The following is a 26,188-nucleotide window of genomic DNA, read 5'->3' on the forward strand; positions in this document are numbered from 1 at the left end:
CATATGTTCCTTCTCCAAGCTCCCTTAATAAGGTACACAATTAAAGTACAAACTTAGAATTAGAGTGTCTCGCGTTCGATTCCTGTTTGGCTGTGTTTATTTCAATCGGGCCAGGTTCTCTGATAAGCTGAATGCGATGGTGTGATTTTTGTTAAGATTCTATGACTTTTAGGGGGTGTTTCCCCCTATTCTTAAATAATAGAAAATAGAAAATATTAAATAGAGGGGGATGTTTCTTTTCGAAGCTATTCTCGGCTTTTCTATAGGATCATTTTCAGATAAATTCACTGTGAACAATACCCGTAACAAATATTATTTGCGTGAGAAACATCCGTTAATGTTGTGTAGAGTGCTTACCTTGTCTATCCCACAAGATGCTTTCTTTTCGAGTCGAGATATGGCTTTTATGACAGCGTCACAAGTAATAACAAAATCAAGGTCAGGAGATTCGCAAATGAAGTTGCGAAGCTCGTCACAAAATTGTGACTCTGAAACAGGATCAGGCTCAGAAAATTCATTTGAAAAATGGGATACTCATTCGTACAAAGAAATCTCATTCGGGTCTGGCAAATTGGAGGAGATGGTACGAGGTAAGAGCTTCCATAGTAGATCAGGTGAATTCTTGACCCTTTTGGAATGAAATGTTTACATTTTAGATCGATGAATGATAAGTTCCTTAGCAAAATATTTTTTGTTCCTATTTTTAATTCGTTGACTATTCCTTGACGGGGACAAAGGCAATCTCTCCATAATTTTTGCCAAAACACAAGCTTCAGACAGCGCTAGATCTCCTCACCACCCAGGAACTTGGGTGCCAATAATGTTTTTTTTTTAAGAGGAACTGCCCTGTCTTCAGCGCACTAAAGCGCTTGGCAAGTTTCTGCAGAATAGATACCAAGAGTTAATCTAACTTCATTTAATATCATTAATGGAAGAATTCTGCTGAAGATAGAATGGAACCCAGATCTCGTCAAGGATGCTATCAGAAGTTTCAGTGTACTGAGATGTGTCGATTTTGTTCCAATCGGGACAAGTATACCACTTATGCCGGTGAACAATATGGGCTTGTTACGCTAGAATCCGAGAAACCCCTCGTTTAAAACTAGAAGCAATAGGAAGGTAGTCTGAAACTTGAAATTTAGAAAGTACCTCGACACAAAGTATTTCAAGATTTATACGACACAACGTGGTCATGATTAGATGTGCAAGAAGAAGAATTAGTGTAAGTAAACCTATTAGATTTCTCCTTAACTTTAAAATCATCACCAAATATTCCATATTGTAAAGAAGCACGGACAGAAGCTGAAGACAAACTGCAATTTAAATTACAGTTAAAATCACCTACGATCAGACACGGCATTTTCAGTTTAAGGACATTACGAACAGTGTTTCCACTTCGCAAGCTTCGAAAATCGGTATGGCGTGTCTAAAATCCGGTAGAAAATCGGTAGATGGCGTCACGCTATCGGTAGAAAAATCGGTAGGGAATTTCTAGACATGCCCAAACCCTCTAATTGCATGTTAAGTTCTCAAAAATGCTCAATTTTCTGCTGAAGTCCTAGATCAATTCAGAATTAGACCACTCTAGAACGGTCTATCGACTTACGATTGATCAAACGATGATTTAAAGCAATGTTTTCTGTAAATCTGCAAAAGAGTAATGGGGTGTTGTTTGATCTCGTTGTAATAACGACGGCTACGAAATGTTGCTGTCGTTGTAAATGCAGCGTTTGCAGTAGTTCTTGTAAATCGCTAGTATATTAATATGGTGTACTATTGAGCTAGCGGCGATTCTAAAATATTGCAAACGCGGCATTTGCAGTAGATGCTGCAAATCTGCAGTGCCTGTGAATCCGAATTCTCCCATAAGGAAAAAACGATTTTCATGTATTAGTTAAATTGGCATTTGGTGTTTATGCCGACGTGGGAACAAGATATGTTTAGACACGAATATATTGCCTGGCACGCGTGTAAACACAGATGCTAGCTAGACACGCATGAGAACAAGGCTTAAAAATTGCACTTTCAATATCTTTAGTTATTATTTGTGGAATCCTATTCTACTGAATCAGGTACTGTTCATCATAGTAAAGCGTTTAAAATTGGACTTCAAACAACAAATGAGATACTGGATTCAAATGATTAAAGCAACTGATACGCAACTGCAAACGAAGGAATCAAGCCTATGCAGGCGTCCGTAGAATACGTTGATTGAATTCTAATCTACTTAACTAAGTTCTACTTAATTCTAACGTACTGAATCTAATCTAATCTACTACACTTTGGTCTACAAACAACAATTCAGGAACAGCGGCAGTTTCAAACATCTAATGCAACTCAAAAAAGAAACTTTTGCTCTTCCACCGTAGACATACATCACTAACATTCTGAAGCCTTAGTCTAGAATCGTATCAATACATACGTTGATTGAATTCTAATCTACTTAATTAGGTACTTTTAATCATAATAAATCAATAAAGCACACTTTGGAACAGCGGATGTTTCAAATATCTAATGCAACACAAAACAGAAACTTGTGCTACTATAGACTAACTTTGATCACTCATATACACTCTTCAAATGTCGCAGATGCTCCTACTTCCTTTAGCCGTTTCTCTAGTTCATGATCAACTATCAGCGATGAAGAATGCATATTCATCCTCTTCGTCCCGCATTTAGTACGGGAGATGGCAGATAAGGTCAGTGTCGACAATTTATTTTGTTTATCAGTCTTCACCTCTTTTAAAGTGCTAAAAGACGTTCTGCAACAACATTCGAGAAAGGCAGTAAAAAGAAAAAGTAAATAGCCTGCCTTAGATTTACAAACCTTGGTCGACCACTTGGGGTAACAATGGAAAAAACGAATCTACAATATTCTACCTTCGGAACATCAGCAGAGCTTTGTTCACGCCATTCCGAGTCAATTGCAGCTCTAAGACATGTAGGAGGGAAATGCTTAACTGGAAGTGATGCAAGACTAGAAAGATTCAGCTTACCAGCATTTGAAGGCTCTACAAGACAGGACATCTCATACAAATCATCATCAAATACGAATCCGGTTTTGATCTGTGGAACTGTTTCCTTGTAAAATTATCTTGCTGTGAGGTATACCTTCATCTCTTTATTATGGTTCACCTTAGGGTCACGCTCTACAAGCTCTGAAATAGCAAGGTGGGCATTCAGTCCAAGATAAATATTTTGGACATCTACATAATAATTGTCATCATTTACATCAACATCTAGTGGATTCTTCAAACCATTTACATATTCTACCTCAAGAAAGTTCTTGGAGAGAGTAATGTATGGAAAAGGGGGGGGGGACTGTGATTGGAAAAGAGCATTGAAGTTAGCCAACATGCTCAAAATATAGTCCTTAGACATCATCATTATTCTCATAAAGGGGTTTTTCAAGCCACAAAAAGCTAAATCGTTTCCATGGGTAGGATCATCCTACCCATACAGCCTCAGTAAAATATAATGTGAGAGTATCCCATTGCTCAAGAATCCTTTTGACGCAGCTATGTACAGATAACCAATTAGTTTGTCCAGGGAAAATATCTCGTGATTGTCAATTTCTAAGAAGTCTTAGTAAGCTTTCAATGAATTCACTCGTTTTGCACTATGACTGAAGTGGCTGTGAATGGTTCCGGGATTTCGCTAAATGGCACTTTTCGCAGTCACACCTATTATGTTCAATTAACAGGAAAAAAATCGGCAAAAAATCGCCAAAAGTCGGTAGAAAATCGGTATTTCGGTAGGCTTGAAATTTATTCGGTAGAAAGGTCCGAAAATCGGTAGATCTACCGATAAATCGGTTGAAGTGGAAACACTGATCACGAATGCATGAGCGAAGTTTACTAGCTGTTAATGCAAAATCTCTCTCCAAAATTTCATCTTTGTACTCTGTGGGTGAATAAACATTTGTTACTTCGCACTCATCAACTCGCACAGCTAAAAAATTATCACTCGGAAAGAAACGCTAGAATTAAGATTTGATGCTGCATAAGCAGCAATACCACAAACCTCTGCCTTTAGAAGCACTACGATTAGGTGGAACGGAAAAAGTTTTTAAGTTGGCACTTTTGTTCCTCAATTTCTACGGGAATTCTTTTCTCTACCCCAATAAAGTTTGGGCCCTTAGTGACGCATTTAGCGTGGGTTGATTGCCTTTTATGTGGTCAACGATAGCTTCAGCAGTATCTATAGACTCAACTATAAGTTTTCAGTCGTCTTTACTTTTGCGTATTTCAGTGATTTGAGAAGGATTTGAACACACCGAATCGACACGAGCACTGGGGGTGTTGAGTGATCCAGGTAAGTTCTCGAGTACAACTGCCTAAGATGGAGTCTCGGATTCAGATGCATTGAATTTCAAGTGCCAGGAAATAGGCTTGTTATTGTTTGAATCTACTAAACAATCAATTTTTCGGCCTAGCTCGTTTACTTTAAGGACCAGAGTAGCCCCTACTGCATCACCTAAAGTGGGAGCAGAGCATGGATTCTCAATAATGAATTTTTGAAAGAGAGAAGCATTGGCTTGTTGTCTTTATCCCGAGTGTGTAACAATTTAAAAATTTATATAACATTTTCTTCGCATTTTATATTTTTGACAAACCTGCTCGTAAACTATAACTTATCGTGTAACATTTCTTTCGCTGTGATTATGTCGTCTTTACTAAAAGAGTTTGTTGTTTTACCAACAATTAACTCAATCTTCGCACCTTCTGTCAATTATTGATAAATAAGTTCAGAACAGGGCTTCCTATTAATCCTATCATGGTAACAAAAACTCCTCTAACTGGATTTATCACCTAGCGATCAAAATCCAAATCACTGTAAAAAATTCTAATATCCAAGCAAAAAGTCCGTTCATTACACTAGGTAAAAAAGTTTTTGTCCGCACTGAATGAAAGCTAGTCGAAGACAGTAGACTCTCCTAAGCTTTCCTAAGTTGTTCTGCTTTCAACTTAATTTTGTCTTAATCTCAATCTCTTTATTTTCTTCGTTTTCTTTTCGATTATTCTTTTGGTTAATCTTGCCATTCATTAAAAACCAAAATATAGCTTACTAATCTCTTTCAAGCAGCAATATTTCAGCCTTAAAGCTGCAATTTCAAACCGATTCCTCTGGGAAGTGCACTCCTCATCGAAAAAAGTCTTGTTTTCCTTTGTCCGTCTTTTTGCTACTTTCTTACCTCCAACAAACATTACTTTAGCTATCCTCTTTAGGGAATCTTTGATTTTCCTTCCTTTGTTATTGTTGCCAGCTGTTTGAATTCCTGCTGGAACTCATCAGATGAAATATACTCTTTAAACTTATTCTCTCAAACCGTTTTAAGTTCAACGCCTTATTGTATTGTATCAGATTAACGACGCTTCTTGACTACTAAGGTCCCTGCGTCGGCCCTGCAGTGCATTCCTGCAGCATGATTCGATCTCTGGGTCCCGTATTATCAAGCTAAGGTCAAACCCACTGCGCCACCACAGGACGTTTCAACGCCTTATTTACTACCTTTTGCTGTATCAAAGGATCAATAATTCTTTTATGCACCTTTTGTTGCACCTGTACAAAGTTTATTTTGAATAAAGAGAGCATGCTTGTTCCTTAGTCTCCAAAAACACTTAGAGTATTAAGGTGAAACTTACAGGAAATTTTGAGCGGGAGGCCGAACACAATTAAACTCCGTTCTTGCTGGTTGTCAAAAGGGAATATCAGTGGTATCTAAGGAAAGCCGGGGTATTACTTTGAAACTTTCAAGGAATGTTGAAGGGATATTAAAAAGGGATCGGAGGGCCACCAGCCCCTCAGGCCCCTTCTTGCCCATTTTAGGTGCCCGCTCCGCTCAACACTGATCAAAATTTTGAAATTATTGCTTTGTTCAAATTCGTTGAAGGGCTAAATAGCCATGCCTCCAGGGATGCTATGCCCCCACAGTTCTGGGACAAGGATAGTAAACTATGGAACTTGCCCACTGTTTACATACAGGATATACTATTAGGAAAAAGGGAAGTGTTTTATTTTGGGTGCATCAAAAAGGCCAAGGATATTAAGGTGAAACTTTAGAGAATGTGTAGTGGTATATTTAACTAAATCAAAAGGCCCTACGTGCATCCAGTTTATCAACAAGGCAGATCTGCAATATATTAGAAACGGCCGAGGGTATTAACCTGAAACTTTTTTGTTGGGGGGGGGGCGGCTGAAAAATTGTTGAAGGGCTGCCAACCCCCCTCCGTTCCCTTGTTTGCTACCTTCTCTACAAAAACATCCAATCGAACTTTGGAACATCCATCTGGTTCGAAATAGTCTACAGGTCAAATAACTGTGCTTATGGGGAAGACATTACTCCCCACAGCTCCTGAGAGGGATGCCAAACACAATTAAAACACTCCATTCGCATGCTGGCTGTTAAAGGGGGTGTCTTAGCAATATCAAACAGTTCGTTGTAACGAACTGTAGTAAGGAGGGACTTGGTTCAATCGTAAACGAAACTAAAAACGGAAGTTTGATACTAATAGATACATCAAAAGATTTGGATTCTATGCTGATTTTAAATATATAAGTTGTATCAAATTTAGTCTTACTCATCAAAAGTTACGAGCCTTAGAAAAATTTGCCTTATTTACGAAAATAGGGAGAAACACCCCCTAAAAGTCATGGAATCTTAACGAAAATCACACCATCGCATTCAGCGTATCAGAGAATCCCACTATAGAAGTTTCAAGCTCCTATCTACAAAAATTTGGAGCTTGTTTGTTTGTTTGTTGGTTTTTCTTCCCAGGGGTGGTCGTATCGACCAAGTGATCCTAGAATGACGCGAGAGGGCTCATTATAGCGGAAATTAAAAGTTCTAATGCCCTTTTTAATTGACCAAGAAAACTGGAGGGCACCTAGGCCCCCTCCCACACTCATTGTTTACCCAAAGTCAAAGGATCAAAATTTTGAGATAGCCATTTTGTTCAGCATAGTCGAAAAACATAATACCTACGTCTCTGGGGCTGACTTACTCCCTCACAGTCCCCGAGGGAGAGGCTGCAAGTTACAAACTTTGACTAGTGTTTACATACAGTAATGGTTATTGAGAAGTGTACAGACGTTTTCTGGGGGATTTTTTGGTTGGGAGAGGAGATTGTGGGGAAGGGGCTACCTGGGAGGATCTTCCCTTGGAGGAATTTTTCATGGGGGAAGAGAAATTGCATGAAGGGGGGTCAGGATTTTCTAGTATTATTTAAAAAAAAATAATGAAAAAATAATTATGACAAAGTTTTTTTCAACTGAAAATAAGGAGCAGCATTAAAACTTAAAACTAACAGAGATCATTACTTAATGAGGGATCCATTTCCTCCTAGATACCTCGCTCATTGCGCCAAAGTATTTTTAACGTTTTTAAAGTATTAAGTAAAGTATTTAAAGCTCATAAGCTTTAGTGCAAAGAGCGATGTATTAATAAGGGGGCAAACCCCCAAATATACATAATAAAAATATACGAATATAGAAGTTCGTTACGTAGGTTAAATCGTAAGTTACGTATAGTTTTTACTAATAAAAACGTTCGTTAAAATTGGAGGGAAACTAGGAGGGCAACGAAACACTGGAGGGCAACTAGGCCTCCTCCACCACCCCTTTTTCTCAAAATCGTCCGATCAAAACTAAGAGCAAGCCATTTAGCAAAAAAAAAATAATAAGTAAATTTCGTTTTAATTATTCATACGCGAAGAGCAAAATCAAACATGCATTAATTCAGAAACGTTCAGAAATTAAAATAAATATAACTGAAAGTAAGTTCAACATTAAAACTTAAAACGAACAGAAATTACTCCGTGTATGAAAGGGGCTATTCCCTCCTCAACACCATGCTCTTTACGCTAAAGCTGTTTACTGTTTTAAAGTAGAATCGAGAGAAAGAGTCATACTTTAGCGTAAATAGCGGGGCGTTGAGGAGGGAACAGCCCCTTTCATACACGGAGTAATTTTTGTTCGTTTTAAGTTTTAATGTTGCTCCTTACTTTCAGTTAAAAAAATGTTTTTATTTGTTTAATCTAAGAAACGACCGAGGGCCTTAAGTACAAACTTTTGAGAGTATGCTCTTGGGAATGTTGTGGAGTGATCGAAAAGCAAAAAGTCCCTACTCCTACCAGCTAAACAGCTGAGAATACTAAGTTTAAGCTTTCAGAGCGTGTTGAGGAAAATGTTAAAAAGTGGTAAGAGGGCAACCAGTCCCACTAACATGCTCTTTTTAACTGCCCTGCCCCCAAAATATCTTATCAAAATTTTGGAATAGCCATTTTATCAAAATAGTTGAAAAGTTAAATAACTGTGCCTCGGGGTGACATTACCACCCACACCCCCTCTTGGCAAATGTTGTAAACTATATAAGTTATCCATTGCTTATATATAAGGTTGGTTATTAGAAAAAGTGGGCACGTTTCATTTTGAGTCTCCAAAGAGGCTAAGGTTACTAAGGTAAAACTTGCAGAAAATGTTTAGGAGGATCTCAATCAGTACCTAAACGCACTATATGCAGAAGGGTTGTCATAAGGACAAAACCTCAATATCTAAGGATCGTCTAAGGTTGTTCGGATGAAACTTTAAAGGCGTCTTGAGAGGGATGTTGAAAAAGGAACTTGGGGAACTAGACCCCCCCCCACTGCTGCTTTTTTATATGCCTGCTTAGTACTGATAGAAATCTGAAAAACCGAAATAGTAAAATAGTCAAAACAGCTAATGGTTATGCCCCTGGGGATGCCATGCCCTCAAAGCTTGAGAGAGGGAGAATTTTTGATCCTGGATGGGTCCGAAAGGATTAAGGGTATTGAGTTGAAATTCTGGGGAATGTTGAGGTAAATAAAAAAATTACTGGTTTCGACTGTGATTATAACTACTCCTGACTGCGATGAATTGCAACTGTAACTGCTTGCAACTATTTGCTTGCTAATTGTCAAAAGGCCGCCTGAGCAATGGCTGAGGGCAATAAGCTGAAATGTTCAGCTCATGTTGAACAGTACTCTGAGTTCAAAGGACTCCCCTTGACCTTACTAGACCCTCTTAGCACTGGTAAAAAAGTGGCCTGATAGCCACTTTATTCAAACTAGTCAAAAGCTCTAATAACTATGCCTCTGGGAATGTCTCTGGAGAAAAAGTTGTAAATTATGCAATTTGCTCATTTCTTAGATACAGGATTTGACATTGGGAAAGAGGGGTAAGGTTTGATCCTACGTGTTTAACAAAAAGCTAAGGATGTTAAGGGAAAACTTCGGGGAATGCTGAGTAGGATGTGTATCTGCTGATGCGACTTCTTGCAACTTTGACTATTTGTGATTGTAACTAAATGTGACTGCAAATACAAGCGAACACGATTACTTATGACGGTGACTGAGGCTATTTGCCATTGTAACTGTGACTATTTTGAAATACAACTGCTTGCAATCACGACTATTTGTGACTTTGACAACTTTCGACTATTACTACATGCGACAGTGACTACTTAACGACTTGCTTCGACTGTGTCTGCAACTACTTATGACTACGAATAAGGATGCAAGTCGTCTATTAAAGCAGCTACTTACTACTTCTACTATTTACTTATTTATTGAATTTCGAGGGGGATTTTGTACTAAGTCAAAAGACACCACATGGATTAAAGTTGTCAAAAGGTCGTATTTGCGCGTATCTATATTGATCTCTTTAAAGGCTATGGGTATTAAGTTAAAACTTCGATGGAATGCTAAGGGGTGTGTTAAACAAAGTGTATAGACACTATATGTATGCAGGTTGTCAAAATGGCATATCTTGAATATTCCAAGAACAGCTAGGAAAGGGTATCAAACTGAAACATTCAGAGAATGTTGAAGGGGATATTGCACTTAAAGAGACTGTGTTTATCCCAGTTGTTAATGAGCTTAGTTGCAACATTTTAGGAATGGCTCAGATTAGGGAGTTTAAAATTTCAGGAAATTTCGAATGGAATGTTTAATTCAAGCTAAAACATTAGGTTTATTGATATTAACCAAATGGCATGTGTGCCAGACATAAGGAAAAGACAAGGATGAGTTTAAACTTTCAGATTTGAGGGAAATTTTGTGCCTAATCAAAACACAACTGTGAGCATCCCGATTGTCAAAAGTGCGTATGTACAATATCTGAGGATGGAATCGCTAATAATATTAAGTTTAAATTTTCAGGGAATGTTGAACTAAATCAAAGGATACTATGCTCACCCAGCTTGATCAAACGTTGTGTGCAATCAACCAGTTCGTGGTAACGAACTGTAGTAAGGAGCGACCCGGATCAATAGTAATCGAAACTCTGAAAAATGGAATTTTGATACCAATAGCTACATCAAAAAAATTGTATTTTAATGCTGATTTTACATATATAAGTTTCATCAAGATTAGTTATACTCATCAAAAGTTACGAGCCTGAGAAAATTTGCCTCATTTTAGAAAATAAAAGAAAACACCCCCTAGGAGTCATACAATCTTAACGAAAATTACACTATCGGATTCAGCGTATCAGAGAACCTGCTTGTAGAAGTTTCAATCACCTATCTACAAAAACGTGGATTTTCGCATTTTTTGCCAGAAGACAGATCACGGATCCGTTTTTATTCGAATTCTTTTTTCCCAGGGGTGACCGTATCGACTGAGTGGTCCTAGAATGTCTCTAGAGGGCTCATTCTAACGGAAATTAAAAGTTCTAGTGCACTTTTAAGTGACAAAAAAATTGGAGGGCACCTAGGCCCCCTCCCACGCTCATTTTTCCCCAAAGTCACCGGATCAAAATTCTGAGATGGCCATTTTATTCACCATAGTCGAAAAACCTAATAATTATTTCTTTAGAGACGACTTACTCCCCCGCAGTCCCCGTGGGAGGGCCTGCAAGTTACAAACTGACCTGTGTTTACATATACTAATGGTTACTGGGAAGTGTACAGACGTTTTCGGGGGGATTTTTTGGTTTAGGGGGGAGAGTTGAGGGGGGGGGGTTACATGAGAGAATTTTTCCACGGAGGAACTTCTCATAGGGGAAGAGAATTTCAATGAAGGGGGCGCAGGATTTTCTAGCATTATTTGAAAAAACAATGACAAAATAAATATGAAAAGTTTTTTCTGCTGAAAGTAACAAGCAGCATTCAAACTTAAAACGAACAAAAATTATTACGCATATGAGGTGTATATATACCTCACTCTTTACGCAAAATTATTTTTAGTAATTTCAACTATTTATTCTACGGCCTTTGTGATTCAGAAGTGATTCTTAAGGAATTGGGACATTTAAGCTTTAGTGTAAAGAGCGAGGTATCGACGAGGGTTGAACCCTCTCATATACGCAATAAAAACATACGAATATAGAAGTTCGTTACGTAAGTTAATTCGTAAGTTACGTATAAGTTTTACCAATGAAAACGTTTGTTCTAGTTGCCTTTTTAAGTAATCAAAAAATTGGAGGGGAACTTGGCCTCCTCCCTCACTCTTTTTTTCTCAAAATCTTCCGATTAATTGCAATTAATTAATAACCAAATTTTGTTTTGATTATTTATGTGCGGAGAGCCAAGATCGAAACATGCATTAATTCAAAAACGTCCAGAAAATAAATAAAAAAACAAGTTTTTTTTAAATGAAAGTAAGGAGCAACATTGAAACTTAAAACAAACAGAAATTGCTCCGTATATGAAAGGGGCTTTTCCTCCTCAACGATCCGCTCTTTACGCTAAAGTTTCTTACTGTCTTAAAAAGTAGAGTTAAGAGAAAGAGTCAAACTTTAGCGTAAAGAGTAGGGCGTTCAGGAGGAAAAGCCCCTCTCATATGCAGAGTAATTTCTGTTCGTTTTAAGTTTTAATGTTGTTCCTTACTTTCATTTAAAAAAACTTGCTTTTTTTTATTTAATTTCTCAGAAAAAGTTATGGATATTAAGTTGAATCTTTCAGTGAATGTTAGGGGAATGTTGAGCTCAATCAAAAGATATTATATGCATCCTGGTAGTCAAAAGGGCGTGTGTAAAATGTATCAGGAATGGCTGACATTTAATCGAAGCTTTCAGGGAATATAGAAATACAAGACGAGCAGAAACTAGTTAAATTTTCTTAGAAAAAGAGATTTTAAAAGAAAATTTACGAGCCATCAACCAGAAATTTCCGGAAATTTCGTATGGGATGTTTAATTCAAGCTAAAAACATTAGGTGTATTCATGTTAACCAAATGGCATGCGTGCCAGACATCAGGAAAAGACAAGGATGAGTTTAAACTTTCAGATTTGAGGGAAATTTTGTGCCTAGTCAAAAAACAACTGCGAGCATCCCGATTGTCAAAAGTGAGTATGTGCAATATCTGAGAATGGAATGGCTAATAATATTCAGTTGAAATTTTCAGGGAATGTTGAACTAAATCAAAGGATACTATACTCACCCAGCCTGATCAAACGTTGTGTACAATTTCTCAGAAAAAAGTTAAGGATATTAAGTTGAAATTTTCAGTGAATGTTAGGGGAATGTTGAGCTCGATCAAAAGATATTATATGCATCCTGGTAGTCAAAAGGGCGTGTGTAAAATGTATCAGGAATGGCTGATATTTAATCGAAGCTTTCAGGAAATATAGAAATACAAGACAAGCAGAAACTAGTTAAATTTTCTCAGAAAAAGAAGTTTTAAAAGAAAATTTACGAGGTATCAACCAGAAATTTCCGGAAATTTCGAATGGGATGTTTAATTCAAGCTAAAAACATTAGGTGTATTCATGTTAACAAAATGGTATGTGTGCCAGACATCAGGAAAAGACAAGGATGAGTTTAAACTTTCAGATTTGAGGGAAATTTGGTGTCTAATCAAAAAACAACTGCGAGCATCCTGATTGTCAAAAGTGAGTATGTGCAATATTTGAGGATGGAATGGCTAATAATATTCAGTTGAAATTTTCAGGGAATGTTAAACTAAATCAAAGGATACTATACTCAGTACTCACCCAGCTTGATCAAACGTTGTGTGCAATTTCTCAGAAAAAAATTAAGGATATTAAGTTGAAACTTTCAGTGAATGTTGGGGGAATGTTGAGCTCAATCAAAAGATATTATATGCGTCCTGGTAGTCAAAAGGGTGTGTGTAAAATATATCACGAATGGCTGACATTTAATCGAAGCTTTCAGGGAATATAGAATTACAAGACGAGCAAAAACCGGTTAAATTTCCTTAGAAAAAGAAGTTTTAAAAGAAAATAAAAGAGCCATGCTAAACTTCAGATCGATAGAAATGAATTTTTGTAATAATTTAAACTAAAAAAACAAAAACTAAATAAGATTTACAGAGTAACAGAGTTCTAATATAGATAAATAAATAAATCTTAAAACAAAAAAAAATTAAACAAGAGTTTGGCTGTTGCCTCCTTCCTCCTTTATAATCGCAAAAGTCTAATATACTTTGCATCATTCGCGCTTTACTGAAAACAAATTAAATATTTTCTTTTATATTTACAACATTAAAAAATGAAAATGCAGTGAAATAATACCTTGGATTGTTAAGTTTCCAGGAATTAAATCATTATCTATTAAATATTCAGTTTATTTTCATTAGTTCTTTCCAATCATCTTAATTGTATTTGTGATTTATTATAGTATTTGTAGGTGATGTTTTGAAAAACGGAATCACATTGTCCAAGATGCATTCAGTTTTCAGTAAAACATCATATTAGTTCTTCATTTTAGTTTCAATAAACTCGTCTGTGCTAGTGCCTGTTATCTTTGTTTGCTTTAATCGTTTATTCAATTTCTGTTTGTTTGGGGTTTCATTTGTTTTTTTTAATTGTAATTTCTGGTTGTTTCGAGTTTAAAATTATTATAGGTAATTATTTCTGCTGATCTTAAGTTTAATTTTGTTATTTACTTTTCTTTGAAAAACTTATTATCAGAAAGTAGTTTTTAATCAATATTATGAAAAGTTTGAAAATTAAAATATGAAAATTTAAAAAATATCCTGAATATTTAATAATTTCAAAGAGCAAAAATAAATGTTTGCACTTTCATATTATATAATGAAAGAGTGGGGTATTGAGCTTGGGGCATATTTAATAGTTTTTGTTTGTTTTAATGTTGCTACTTACTTACAGCTGTAAAAACTCTTTTTTATTTGATCCACGGTTAAAAGGCTAACCATCTACTCGACTTTGATCTTTCAACTATACTGAACAAATGGCTATCTCAAAATTTTGATCGGATAATTCTAGGGGAATATGTACGTGGGGGAGGACCCAGTTGCCCTCTAATGTTTTTGGTCATTTAAAAAGGGCACTAATCATTCAACTCTGGCTGCCAGGCCTGTAGATGTCTCGATTTCTTCGCGGGAAACTTCATTCCTTGGACCAAATTTCAACACCCCACAAAATTCTTAGTTTGTATAAAAATAACTAATATGCTTTGACTGAACATTCATTTAGCCTTAGTATCAATTAAATAAAAAAAACTAGTTTTTTTTAACTGAAAGTAAGGAGCGACATTGAAACTCAAACGAACAGAAATTACTCCGTATATGAAATTGGTTGTCCCCTCCTCAAGGCCTCGCTCTTTTCGCTAAAGTTTTTAATTGTTTTAAAAATTAGAATTGTGGCAAAGAGTCAAACTTTAGCGTAAAAAGCGAAGGATTGCGGAAGGGAAAACCCATTTCATATACGGAGTAATTTCTCTTCGTTTTAAGTTTTAATGTTGCTCCTTACTTTCAGTTAAAAAAACTATTTTTCTTATTTGATTTCTGAACGTTTTTGAATTAATACATGTTTGATTTTGGCTCTCCGCACATTAATTATTAAAATGAAATTTGAATACTAATTCTTTTTTTGGCTAAATGGCTTTTTCTTAATTTTGATCAGACGATTTTAAGAAATAAGGGGTGGGGAAGGAGGCGTAATTGCCCTCCAATTTTTTGGTTACTTAAAAAGGGAACTAGAACTTTTAATTTTTAACGAACGTTTTTATTAGTTAAAAAATATGCGTAACTTAAGAATCAACTTACGTAACAAACTTTTATATTCTTATATTTTTATTCTGTATATGAGGGGGTTTGTCCCCTCGTTAAAACCTCGATCTTTATACTAAATCTTAAGTTTTGTCCCAATTCTTTAAGAATGACCCCTGAATCAGATTAAATAAAAAAAAACGAGTTTTTTTTAACTGAAAGTAAGGAGCGACATTAAAACTTAAAACGCACAGAAATTACTTCGTATATGAAAGAGGCTGCTTCCTCATCAACGCCCCGCTCTTTACGCTAAAGTTTGACTCTTTCTCTCAATTCTTCTTTTTAAAACAGTAAAAAACTTTAGCGTAAAGAGCGGGGCGTTGATGAGGAAGCAGCCTCTTCCATATACGAAGTAATTTCTGTGCGTTTTAAGTTTTAATGTCGCTCCTTACTTTCAGTTAAAAAAACTCGTTTTTTTTATTTAATTTCTGAACGTTTTTGAATCAATGAATGTTTTGATTTTGGCTCTCCGCAGAGGAATAATCAAAACGAAATTTGCATATTTTTTTTTTTGGGGGGGGGCTAAATGGCTTTCTCATAATTTTGATCGAATGATTTTGAGAAAAAAAGAGCGGGGGCGAAGCCTAGTTGCCCTCCGATTTTTTGGTTAATTAAAAAGGCAACTAGAACTTTTAATTTTTTACGAATCTTTTTATTGGTAAAAGATTTACGTAACTTATAAATTAGCTTACGTAAAGAACTTTTGTATTCTCATGTTTTTATTACATATATGAGGGGATTCGCCCCATCGTCAGTACCTCGCTCTTTACACTAAAGCTTAAATTTTATCCCAATTCATTAAGAATGACCCCTGAATCACAAAAGCCGTAGAATAAATAGTTGAAATTACTAAATATACTTTAGCGTAAAGAGCTAGGTATCATAAGGAGGTGAGCCCCTTATATGGGTAATAATTTCTGTTTGTTTTAAGTTTTATTGCTGTTCCTTACTTCCAGCTGAAAAAAGCTTTTTCACATTTATTTTTTAATTTTTTTTTTTAAATAATGCTAGTAAATCCTGCTCTCCCTTCATGGAAGTTTTCTTTTCCCATGACAAATTCTCGATGGAAAGTTCCCCCAGCATATCCCCATCTTCTCAACCCCTCCCCCCAACCAAAAAAATCCTCCTGAAAACGCCTGTATACTTCCCAATAACCATTACTATATGTAAGCACAGGTCAAAGTTTGTAACTTGTTGCCCCTCCCACGGGGACTGTGGGGGAGTAAGTCGTCCCCAAAGACATAGTTATAAGATTTTTCGACTACGCTGAATAAAATGGCTATCTCAGAATTTTGATCCGTTGACTTTGGAAAAATAATTAGCGTGGGAGGGGGCCTAGGTGCCCTCCAATTTTTTTGGTCACTTAAAAAGGGCACTAGAACTTTTCATTTCCGTTAGAATGAGCCCTCTTGCAACATTCTAGGACAACGGGGTCGATACGATCACCCCTGGGGAAAAAAAAAAAACAAAAAAACAAATAAACACGCATCCGTGATCTGCCTTCTGGCAAAAAATGCAAAATTCCACATTTTTGTAGATAGGAGCTCGAAACTTCTACAATAGGGTTCTCTGATACGCTAAATCTGATGGTGTGATTTTCGTTAAGATTCTATGACTTTTAGGGGGTGTTTCCCCCTATTTTCTAAAATAACGCAAATTTTCTCAGGCTCGTAACTTTTGATGGGTAAGACTAAACTTGATGAAACTTATATATTTAAAACCAGCATTAAAATGCGATTCTTTTGATATAGCTATTGGTATCAAAATTCTATTTTTTAGAGTTTTGGTTACTATTGAGCCGGGTCGCTCCTTACTACAGTTCGTTACCACGAACTGTTTGAAAGGCCGTAAAATAAGTAGTTGAAATTACTAAAAATACTTTAGCATAAAGAGTGATGTATTTATCTCCTCCTAAATACCTCGCTCTTTATGCTAAAGTGTTTTTACAACCCCGCATATGCTTAATAATCTCTGTTTGTTTTAAGTTTTAATGCTACTCCTTACTTTCAATTGAAAAAGCTTTTTCATGTTTTTTTCCATTGTTTTTTTTTTATAGTAATGCTAAAAAATCCTGCGCCCTTTTCATTGAGTTTCTCTTCCCCTATGACATATTCCTCCAAGAAAAGATCCTCCCACATTGCGGCCTTCCCTCAACCCAACCCCCAAAACCAAAATAATTCCCCTGAAAACGTCTGTATACTTCCCAATAACCATTACTGTATGTAAACACTGGTCAAAGTTTGTAACTTGCAGCCCCTCCCCCAGGGACTGTGGGGGAGTTGGTCATCCCCAAAGACATACTTATTATGGTTTTTGACTATGCGGAACAAAATGGCTATCTCAAAAGTTTGATCCGTTGACTTTGGGAAAAAATGAGCGTGGGAGGGGGCTTATGTGCCCTCCAATTTTTTTGGTCACATAAAAAGGGCATTAGAACTTTCCATTCTCATTAGAATGAGCCCTTCTGCGACATGCTAGGACCACTTGGTCGATACGATGACCCCTTGGCAAAAGAAAAAAAACAAACGAACAAATAAACACGCACCCGTGATCTGTCTTTGGCAAAAATTACGAAATTGTACATTTTTGTAGATAGGAGCTGAATTTTTGCTATAAGGTTCTCTGATACGCTGAATGCGATAATGTGATTTTAGTTAAGATTCTATGACTTTTAGAGGGTGTTTCCCCCTATTTTCCAAAATAAGGTAAATTTTCTCAGGCTCGTAACTTTTGATGGCAAAGACTAAATTTAATGAAACTTATATATTCAAAATCAGCATAAAAATTTGATTCTTTTTATGTATCTTTTAGCATCAAAATTCCGATTTTTAGACTTTCGTTTACTATTGAGCCGGGTCGCTCCTTACTACAGTTCGTTACCACGAACTGTTTGATATACATGAAAGTGATAAATTAGTTTTTTTAAGAAGTAAACAGCTATACTAAACCTAAAACAAGCCAACATAGTCATGTAACGATTCAAACTTAAAACCAAGAAAGATTGCTATGAATGAGTAACTTATACCCAAAACGAACTAAAGTTACCATGATTGAATGAGTAACCTATAACTAGAACGAACAAAAGTTACCATGATTGGAGTAGTGAAACCTAAAGTGAACCGAAATTAAAATGAGTGATCACATTCAACTTAAGAATAATATGAACTACTTAAATGAGCACGAACGTTTCATTTAAATGAAACGAACCGAAATTAAAATGTATAATCAAGATAAACTTGATACGAATGGATATGATCACAAATACAAGTTGAATAGCCGCCAAAATAACCCTGTAAAGGTCAAAGCGTTATTTGTGCTGTACTGAGAACGGTTTATATTTCAATCCACATGTTTTTATTTGTCATAACATCACAACAACCGTATTAAATCACATTGGTAATCAAGGTTTAGAGACGGATTATATGGGTTTATTTCTGCTCGTTTTTGCTGTTAAAGTAGCTTTAGTTTGTTTAGGATTGCTTGTTTCGTTTGTCTTGCTGGTTAGTTTCAATTTCTGATCATTTTAAGTCTACCCTACCCTGTCTACATGCTCAGCAAGTTTCAAGCCTCTCAGAGACGAAACATGTTAAAGCACACCGTTGGATTTCAGAAATCGACGAAACATGTTAAAGCACACCGTTGGATTTCACAAATCAAAGCAGCCAACAATCGTTCCAGCTTTTCTGAATAGGGGTGTTTGTGGCCCAGGAGATTATGAAGAAAAACCAAAGCAGGAAATCTTGAAAAAAGTGGATCTAAGGGAAAAAAGAACATTCAAACAAATATTTCGCCTGTATCACAACAAGGCCTTCTAAATGTTGACAATTGATGACTTTACAGCATAACAATTTAAAATTGTAAGAAAAAAAAATCAAATGAGAATAAAAAGAAAACTGGAACCAATATGTAACCAGATCTTTCTTTTTATTCTTTTTGTTATAGCCTAATTCCCCCTACAAAATTTTGATTCCCCTTGTCTCCCCCAGTCACACAAACCTGAAAGTATCGATTGTATCTCTCAAACCATCGCTGAGATATTGCAGATATTCTATTTTGATAACCTTGGATACATATCTATATTGTATCTATATTTGATAACCTTGGATATCTATATTGTTGGATTCCGTGGGAACTCACCCCTTTTTGCGCAAAAATTGATTTTTATGGCAGGAAAGGATGCTTTACAGAGACAATTTATTAGACAATCTCTTCAGTTACTGAAAAAGATCACTACCTGCCGACAAACAAATAAACACAAACAAACAAATAAACACATATCCGTGATCTGCCTTCTGGCAAAAAAAAAAATACAAAATTCCACATTTTTGTAGATAGGAGCTTATAGGAGCCGCTTGGTTAATATATTAATTTGATATTTTACTATTTTTTTATTTAATTATTATTTAAATAGAGATATTGCAGATATTCTATTTTGATAACCTTGGATACATATTTTGTCTTTTGATTTTTCTTTGCCCTCTTTCTTCAAATCAAAATTCTGGGTCTACTGCCCTGTTCAGACACCCTAGGAGATTTTCAAATCGTTCCCCATATCTAGAAGGGGAGAAATGTAATACAATGTAAAATAACGCAATGTAAGTGAAATAATGTCAAATAATTACAAAATTCACTGAATTTATCTCGTGATGTTAGTTTTGCTTGTGAAAGTGTATGTGAAACAAACTTAAATACCTAAAAGAATAACAGTAAAATTTTTAGAAACTGAATTCTTCGAGTTGATCCGATCTAGTAACGTTCTAGTTCTACTTGTTATCTAATATTTCTGGTCTTAATTGATAATTTTTTTTGTAATTGGTTACGTTGTATGGAATCTAAATTCGCTGGAATTTTTAAAAAAATCTTTGAATCGCTTTTATTTAATAAATTCTTCTTAATTTCCGATTTGCTAAGGTGTGCAAAAGTTGATGGCTAGAGCAAGCGTAGGTGAATGATAAGGACCGGAAAATTGTTCTTTTGCTAGTATATGCATATGTATTGCTAGTAAAACGTATGAACTTGATAACGGTAGTTACAAGACTTGTTATCTGTTTCTTTTGTCATTTCATATATTTTTTTTTTGAATTATGAAGACTTACTTGCTTGGTTAATATATTAATTTGATATTATATTATTTTTTTTTAGGATTATTGCTTTCCAAATGAAGCGTGGGACGCTGAGCAAAGACTCAAGTTCCCCTTACAGAGGGAGAGGACGTGGGATGCGGTCTGCCAGAAACCATTATCAAGGCAGAAGATTTGAGCTCGAAGGCTTAAAGACGTTGAAAGATGAAGACCCATCGATAATCTTGCAGTCTTTAACAAGCAAAAAGATAAATTTGGAGAAAATCCTGCAAGAAGTGGCAGATATAGATTGTGTCAGCCTAATCTTAAAAATGTTTGTAAGGATATCAGAGTCCAAAGCACCAGATTTACTTCCAAATTTATTTTTTCATCTCCTAATGATTGTAAAGCGTTCTAGCTTTTTCAAATCATTCACGGGCACTTTAACACAGGCTGCTGTTGCCAAAAAACTGGAAAATTCTAGTCTTCTTGAACTTCACCAAGATCTTGTAAATTTTTCTATTTTTTTCTTAAATAAAGCCCCTAGTTCAGCTTGCGAGTCAGTCCCTGAGTGCTTTTTTGAAACAGTCATTCAGTTAAAAATGATTTTACAGATTAATGGTTACAATATTCCAAGTACCATTTACGATGACATACGACAATTGAATGTGCGATTTAAAGACGCAAGAAGCCGTCTTATTGGTTTGAATGAGGTGGAAGGTAAAAACAAACTCCGCAGGCTCGCAAAGATTGGAGAATTATCGTCTATGCAGCCACCTGATGACTTCAGGGAATATAGTGTAATCCCGACCACGGAAGATCTTATGGCGACAGATTTACAGTTCATCCGACCAGCAATTGTTGACGCACCATATAAAAGTGTGGACGATTATCTTGATATTCAGTTTAGATTGCTCAGAGAAGATTTTATTTTTCCACTGAGAGCAGGTATACAAAAGTACATCGACCTAAAAAGTAAAAAAAAAGTTCTTCGAACCAAAATTGATGATATGCGGTTGTATTTTGGTGTGGAGTTCATTGCTTATAATGTTTTGCAAGGTACACATACTATTTGTATTGCAAATGATCGGTTCAAAAAAATTGCCTGGGAAAATTCTAAAAGGCTCTTGCATGGATCTTTACTTTGTCTGAGTAAAGATGATTTTAAAACTTTTCTTTTAGCCACTGTAGCAAAACGTGATCCTGAGCTCTTAACTAAAGAAGGAGCTATTGATATTAGACTGGAAAATGTGACAAATTTTAAGAGTCACATGACAGCCTCCTTTATATTGGCCGAGTCTTCCGTGTATTTTGAAGTATATCGTAATGTCCTTCGAGTATTGCAGCAGATCAGAGATGATAACTTACCAATGAAAGAGCTGGTACTGGGAAAAGAAGTTGAAGAAGAACTCCCTCTGTATCTGCGTACCTTGAAAGAAATGTCTTATACTTATTATGACTTAAGTATGTTTTCAACTCAAGATAGCATGTCAGCAGCATTATTAAAAGATGTTGACGTTTTGAAGTTAGATCAAGTATTGATTCCAGAAAATTTGGGTTTGGATCTAAGCCAGTTTCAAGCATTGAAAGCAGCATTGACCCAAAAACTTGCCATTATTCACGGGCCTCCCGGCACTGGAAAAACCTTTATTGGGCTTAAAGCTTTAGAAGTTCTGCTAGTAAATAAAGAAGTATGGGAAAGCAAAAATATTTTTCTAAATACCACAGGTCCAATATTGATTGTGTGCTATACAAACCATGCCTTAGATCAGTTTGTCGAGGGTGCCTTAAAATTCACGGGACGGATAGTTCGTATTGGAGGAAGATCAAAGTCTGAAGAAGTCAACCGATGCTCTCTTTTTGAATTGCGTAAGAAACACCGAGGAGATGTATTTCGTAGTAATAACCATTCTGCTAAACGATATGAACTTAGGGATATTACTCGTCGACTCATCGAAAAAGACGCTGTTATTCACTTGATTCAGCGAAAGGTTGTAATTCATGAACACTTTTTGTGGCGGAACTTGGCCAATGACAATAGCAGTTTGGATGAAGACTTTCTTCCGAATCTCCTATCGAGGTCTAAGGTAAAATACTTGTTTCCTTTTTCAAACTAATTTATTTGCACATATAAACCTGTTTCTCATAATTTTTGAAAGGTTACTTTTGTTCTCCTAAATCTGATACTGCCATAATTTTGATTGTTCAATCAAAGTTTTTTTTTTACTGGATAATTTTTTTCCAGTGGATCTATTGCATCGTCCAATTAATATTAGCGTGAGTCAATTTTCCAGTTTGTTACCACGATCTGTTTTATCAGATTCTGTTACTTTTTTTTTTCGAGAATCGGAAACAAATATATATTTTTTCGAGGATCATGGATACGTGTTTATTTTTCATCATGTTAAACAGTTCGCGGTAACAAACTGCAAGTAAGGAGGGGCTCGGCTAAAAGATTATGTCGTTAGAAACGTTGTTGATAATATCGGTTGGCTTTTTAAGTTTTTATATTGCCTTTTGCTTTCCTTTGATGGTCTGGATTCAAAATTATATATAAATTAATTTAATTTTCGCCGTTCAAAAATATCTGACAGCTTGTTCTTTAGAAGTTCGTCCAGTCTTAAAATATTAACAAGAGCTAAGAGCTCATATGGCACTTGTGACTAAGCCGGAAGAGCCAAGAGCTCATATGGTATGAGCTCTAGCAAAATTCTTGCAATCAATGGATTGCTTTAAAAGGAAAATCAGAGGCTTAATCCCGGTGGGATTAATTTTCATCGTCCTAGCACGTCCAGAAGCACCAAACTCGCCAAAGCACTGAACCCCAGCCCCTAACTCCCCTAAAGAGAGCGAATCTAGTATGGTTGTGTCAATCACGTATCTACGACATTTGCTTATTCTACCCACCAAGCTTCATCCCGATTCCTCCACTCTAAGTGTTTCCAAGATTCCCGATTTCCCCCTCTAACTCCCCCCAATGTCAACAGATCTGGTCGGGATTTGAAATAATAGCTCTGAGACATAAGTTCCTTCTAAATATCAATTTTCATTAGGATCCGATCACCCGTTCTCAAGTTAAAAATACCTTAGATTTTCTAATTTTTCCAAACTAATACCCCCCAGCTCCTCCAAAGAGAACGGATCCGTTCCAGCTATGTCAATCACGTATCTAGAACTTGTGCTTATTCTTTCCATCATGTTTCATCCCGATCCCTCCACTCTAAGCGTTTTCCGAGATTTCCGTTTCCCCCCTCCAACCCCCTATGCCCCTGGATCTAATTCGAGTCGAAAATGGAGCATCTGAGACATAAGATTCTTCTATATGTCAAGTTTCATTAAGATCCGATCACCTATTCGTAAGATAAAGATACCCCAATTTTCACGTTTTCCAAGAATTCCGGTTTCCCCCTTCAACTCCCCCAATGTCACAGAATTTGGTCGAAATTTAAGATAAGAGCTCTAAAGCACAAGACCTTTCTAAATATCAAATTTCATTCAGATCTGATCACTCGTTCGTAAGTTACAAATAACTCATTCTTTCTAATTTTTCCTAATTATTCCCCCCCCCCCACCTCCACTAAACAGAGCGGATCCGGCCAGGTTGTGTCAGTCACGTATCTTGGACTTGTTTTTATTCTTCCCACCCAGTTCCATCCTGATCTTTCGGCTTTAAGTATTTTCCAAGATTTCCATTTCCTCTCAACTCTCCCCCCAATGACGCTGGACCCGGTAGGGATTTAAAATAAGAGATCTGAGTTACGAGCTTCTTCTAAATATGAAGTTTCATTAAGATCTGATCACTCCTTTGTAAGTGAAAAATACGTCATTTTTTCTAATTTTTCAGAATTAACCCTCCCCCCAACTAAAGTGGATCCGTTCCGATTATGTCAATCACATATCTAGGACTTCTGCTTGTTTTCCCACCAAGTTTCATCCCGATCCCTCCACTCTAAGCGTTTTCCAAGATTTTAGGTCCCCCCAAACTCCCCCCAATGTCACCGGATCTGGTCGGGACTTAAAATAAGAGCTCGGAAACACGACATGCTTCTAAATATCCAATCTCATTGAGATCCGTTCACCCGTTCGTAAGTTAAAAAAACCTCATTTTTTCTGAGAATGAGGGTTAATTTAGAATTTACCCTCCCCCCAACTACCCCAAAGAGAGTGGATCCATTCTGGTTATGTCAATCACGTATCTAGGACTTGTGCTTATTTTCCCGCCAAGTTTCATCTGGATCCCTCCACTCTAAGCGTTTTCCAAGATTTTAGGTCCCCCCTCAACTCCTCCAATGTCACCAGATCCGGTCGGGATTTAAAATAAGAGCTCTGAGACACGATATTCTTCTAAAAATCAAATTTCATTAAGATCTAATCACTCGTTCGTAAGTTGCAAATACCTTATTTTTTCTAATTTTTCCTAATTATTCCCCCCCCCCCCAACTCCACCAAAGAGAGTGGATCCGGCCAGGTTGTGTCAGTCACGTATCTTGGACTTAGTTTTTATTCTTCCCACCTAGTTTCATCCTGATCTTTCCGCTTTAAGTATTTTCCAAGATTTCCATTTCCTCTCAACTCCTCCCCCCCAATAACGCTGGATCCGGTAGGGATTTAAAATAAGAGATCTGAGTTACGAGCTTCTTCTAAATATGAAGTTTCATTAAGATCTGATCACTCCTTTGTAAGTTAAAAATACATCATTTTTTCTAATTTTTCAGAATTAACCCTCCCCCCAACTAAATTAGATCCGTTCCGATTTTGTCAATCACGTATCTAGGACTTCTGCTTATTTTCCCACCAAGTTTCATCCCGATCCCTCCACTCTAAGCGTTTTCCAAGATTTTAGCCTCCCTCCCAAACTCCCCCCAATGTCACCGGATCTGGTCGAGACTTAAAATAAGAGCTCGAAAACACGATATCATTCTAAATATCCAATTTCATTGACATCCGTTCACCGGTTCGTAAGTTAAAAATACCTCATTCTTTCTGAGAATGAGGGTTAATTCAGAATTTATCCTTCCCCTCCAACTCCCCCAATGTCACCAGATCCGGTCGGGATTTAAAATAAGAGTTTTAGACACGATATCCTTCTAAAAATAAAATTTCATTTAGATCTGATCACCCGTTCGTTAGTTAAAAATACCTCATTTTTTCTAATTTTTCCTAATTATTCCCCCCCCCCAACTCCACCAAAGAGAGTGGATCCGGCCAGGTTGTGTCAGTCACGTATCTTGGACTTGGTTTTATTCTTCCCACCCAGTTTCATCCTGATCTTTCCGCTTTAAGTATTTTCCAAGATTTCCATTTCCTCTCAACTCCTCCCCCCCCAATAACGCTGGATCCGGTAGGGATTTAAAATAAGAGATCTGAGTTACGAGCTTCTTCTAAATATGAAGTTTCATTAAGATCTGATCACTCCTTTGTAAGTTAAAAATACATCATTTTTTCTAATTTTTCAGAATTAACCCTCCCCCCAACTAAATTAGATCCGTTCCGATTTTGTCAATCACGTATCTAGGACTTCTGCTTATTTTCCCACCAAGTTTCATCCCGATCCCTCCACTCTAAGCGTTTTCCAAGATTTTAGCCTCCCTCCCAAACTCCCCCCAATGTCACCGGATCTGGTCGAGACTTAAAATAAGAGCTCGAAAACACGATATCATTCTAAATATCCAATTTCATTGACATCCGTTCACCGGTTCGTAAGTTAAAAATACCTCATTCTTTCTGAGAATGAGGGTTAATTCAGAATTTATCCTTCCCCTCCAACTCCCCCAATGTCACCAGATCCGGTCGGGATTTAAAATAAGAGTTTTAGACACGATATCCTTCTAAAAATAAAATTTCATTTAGATCTGATCACCCGTTCGTTAGTTAAAAATACCTCATTTTTTCTAATTTTTCCTAATTATTCCCCCCCCCCCCAACTCCACCAAAGAGAGTGGATCCGGCCAGGTTGTGTCAGTCACGTATCTTGGACTTGGTTTTATTCTTCCCACCCAGTTTCATCCTGATCTTTCCGCTTTAAGTATTTTCCAAGATTTCCATTTCCTCTCAACTCCTCCCCCCCCAATAACGCTGGATCCGGTAGGGATTTAAAATAAGAGATCTGAGTTACGAGCTTCTTCTAAATATGAA

General features: G+C 36.6%; 1 protein-coding gene across 1 annotated transcript in view; it reads left to right on the forward strand.

The window, feature by feature from the left end:
* Nucleotides 1–20,031: 20,031 nt before the first annotated feature.
* The window catches only part of LOC136039064 (NFX1-type zinc finger-containing protein 1-like), a 68,393-nt gene continuing 62,236 nt past the window's right edge, over nt 20,032–26,188 (forward strand). The window contains exon 1 of the mRNA XM_065722549.1: nt 20,032–22,140. Within this exon, the coding sequence (XP_065578621.1) occupies nt 20,152–22,140 (1,989 nt within the window). The 5' untranslated portion in view covers nt 20,032–20,151. The remainder of the gene's footprint in view (nt 22,141–26,188) is intronic.

The sequence above is a fragment of the Artemia franciscana genome, chromosome 19 (assembly GCF_032884065.1).
Source record: "Artemia franciscana chromosome 19, ASM3288406v1, whole genome shotgun sequence".
Taxonomy (NCBI): Eukaryota; Metazoa; Arthropoda; class Branchiopoda; order Anostraca; family Artemiidae; genus Artemia; species Artemia franciscana.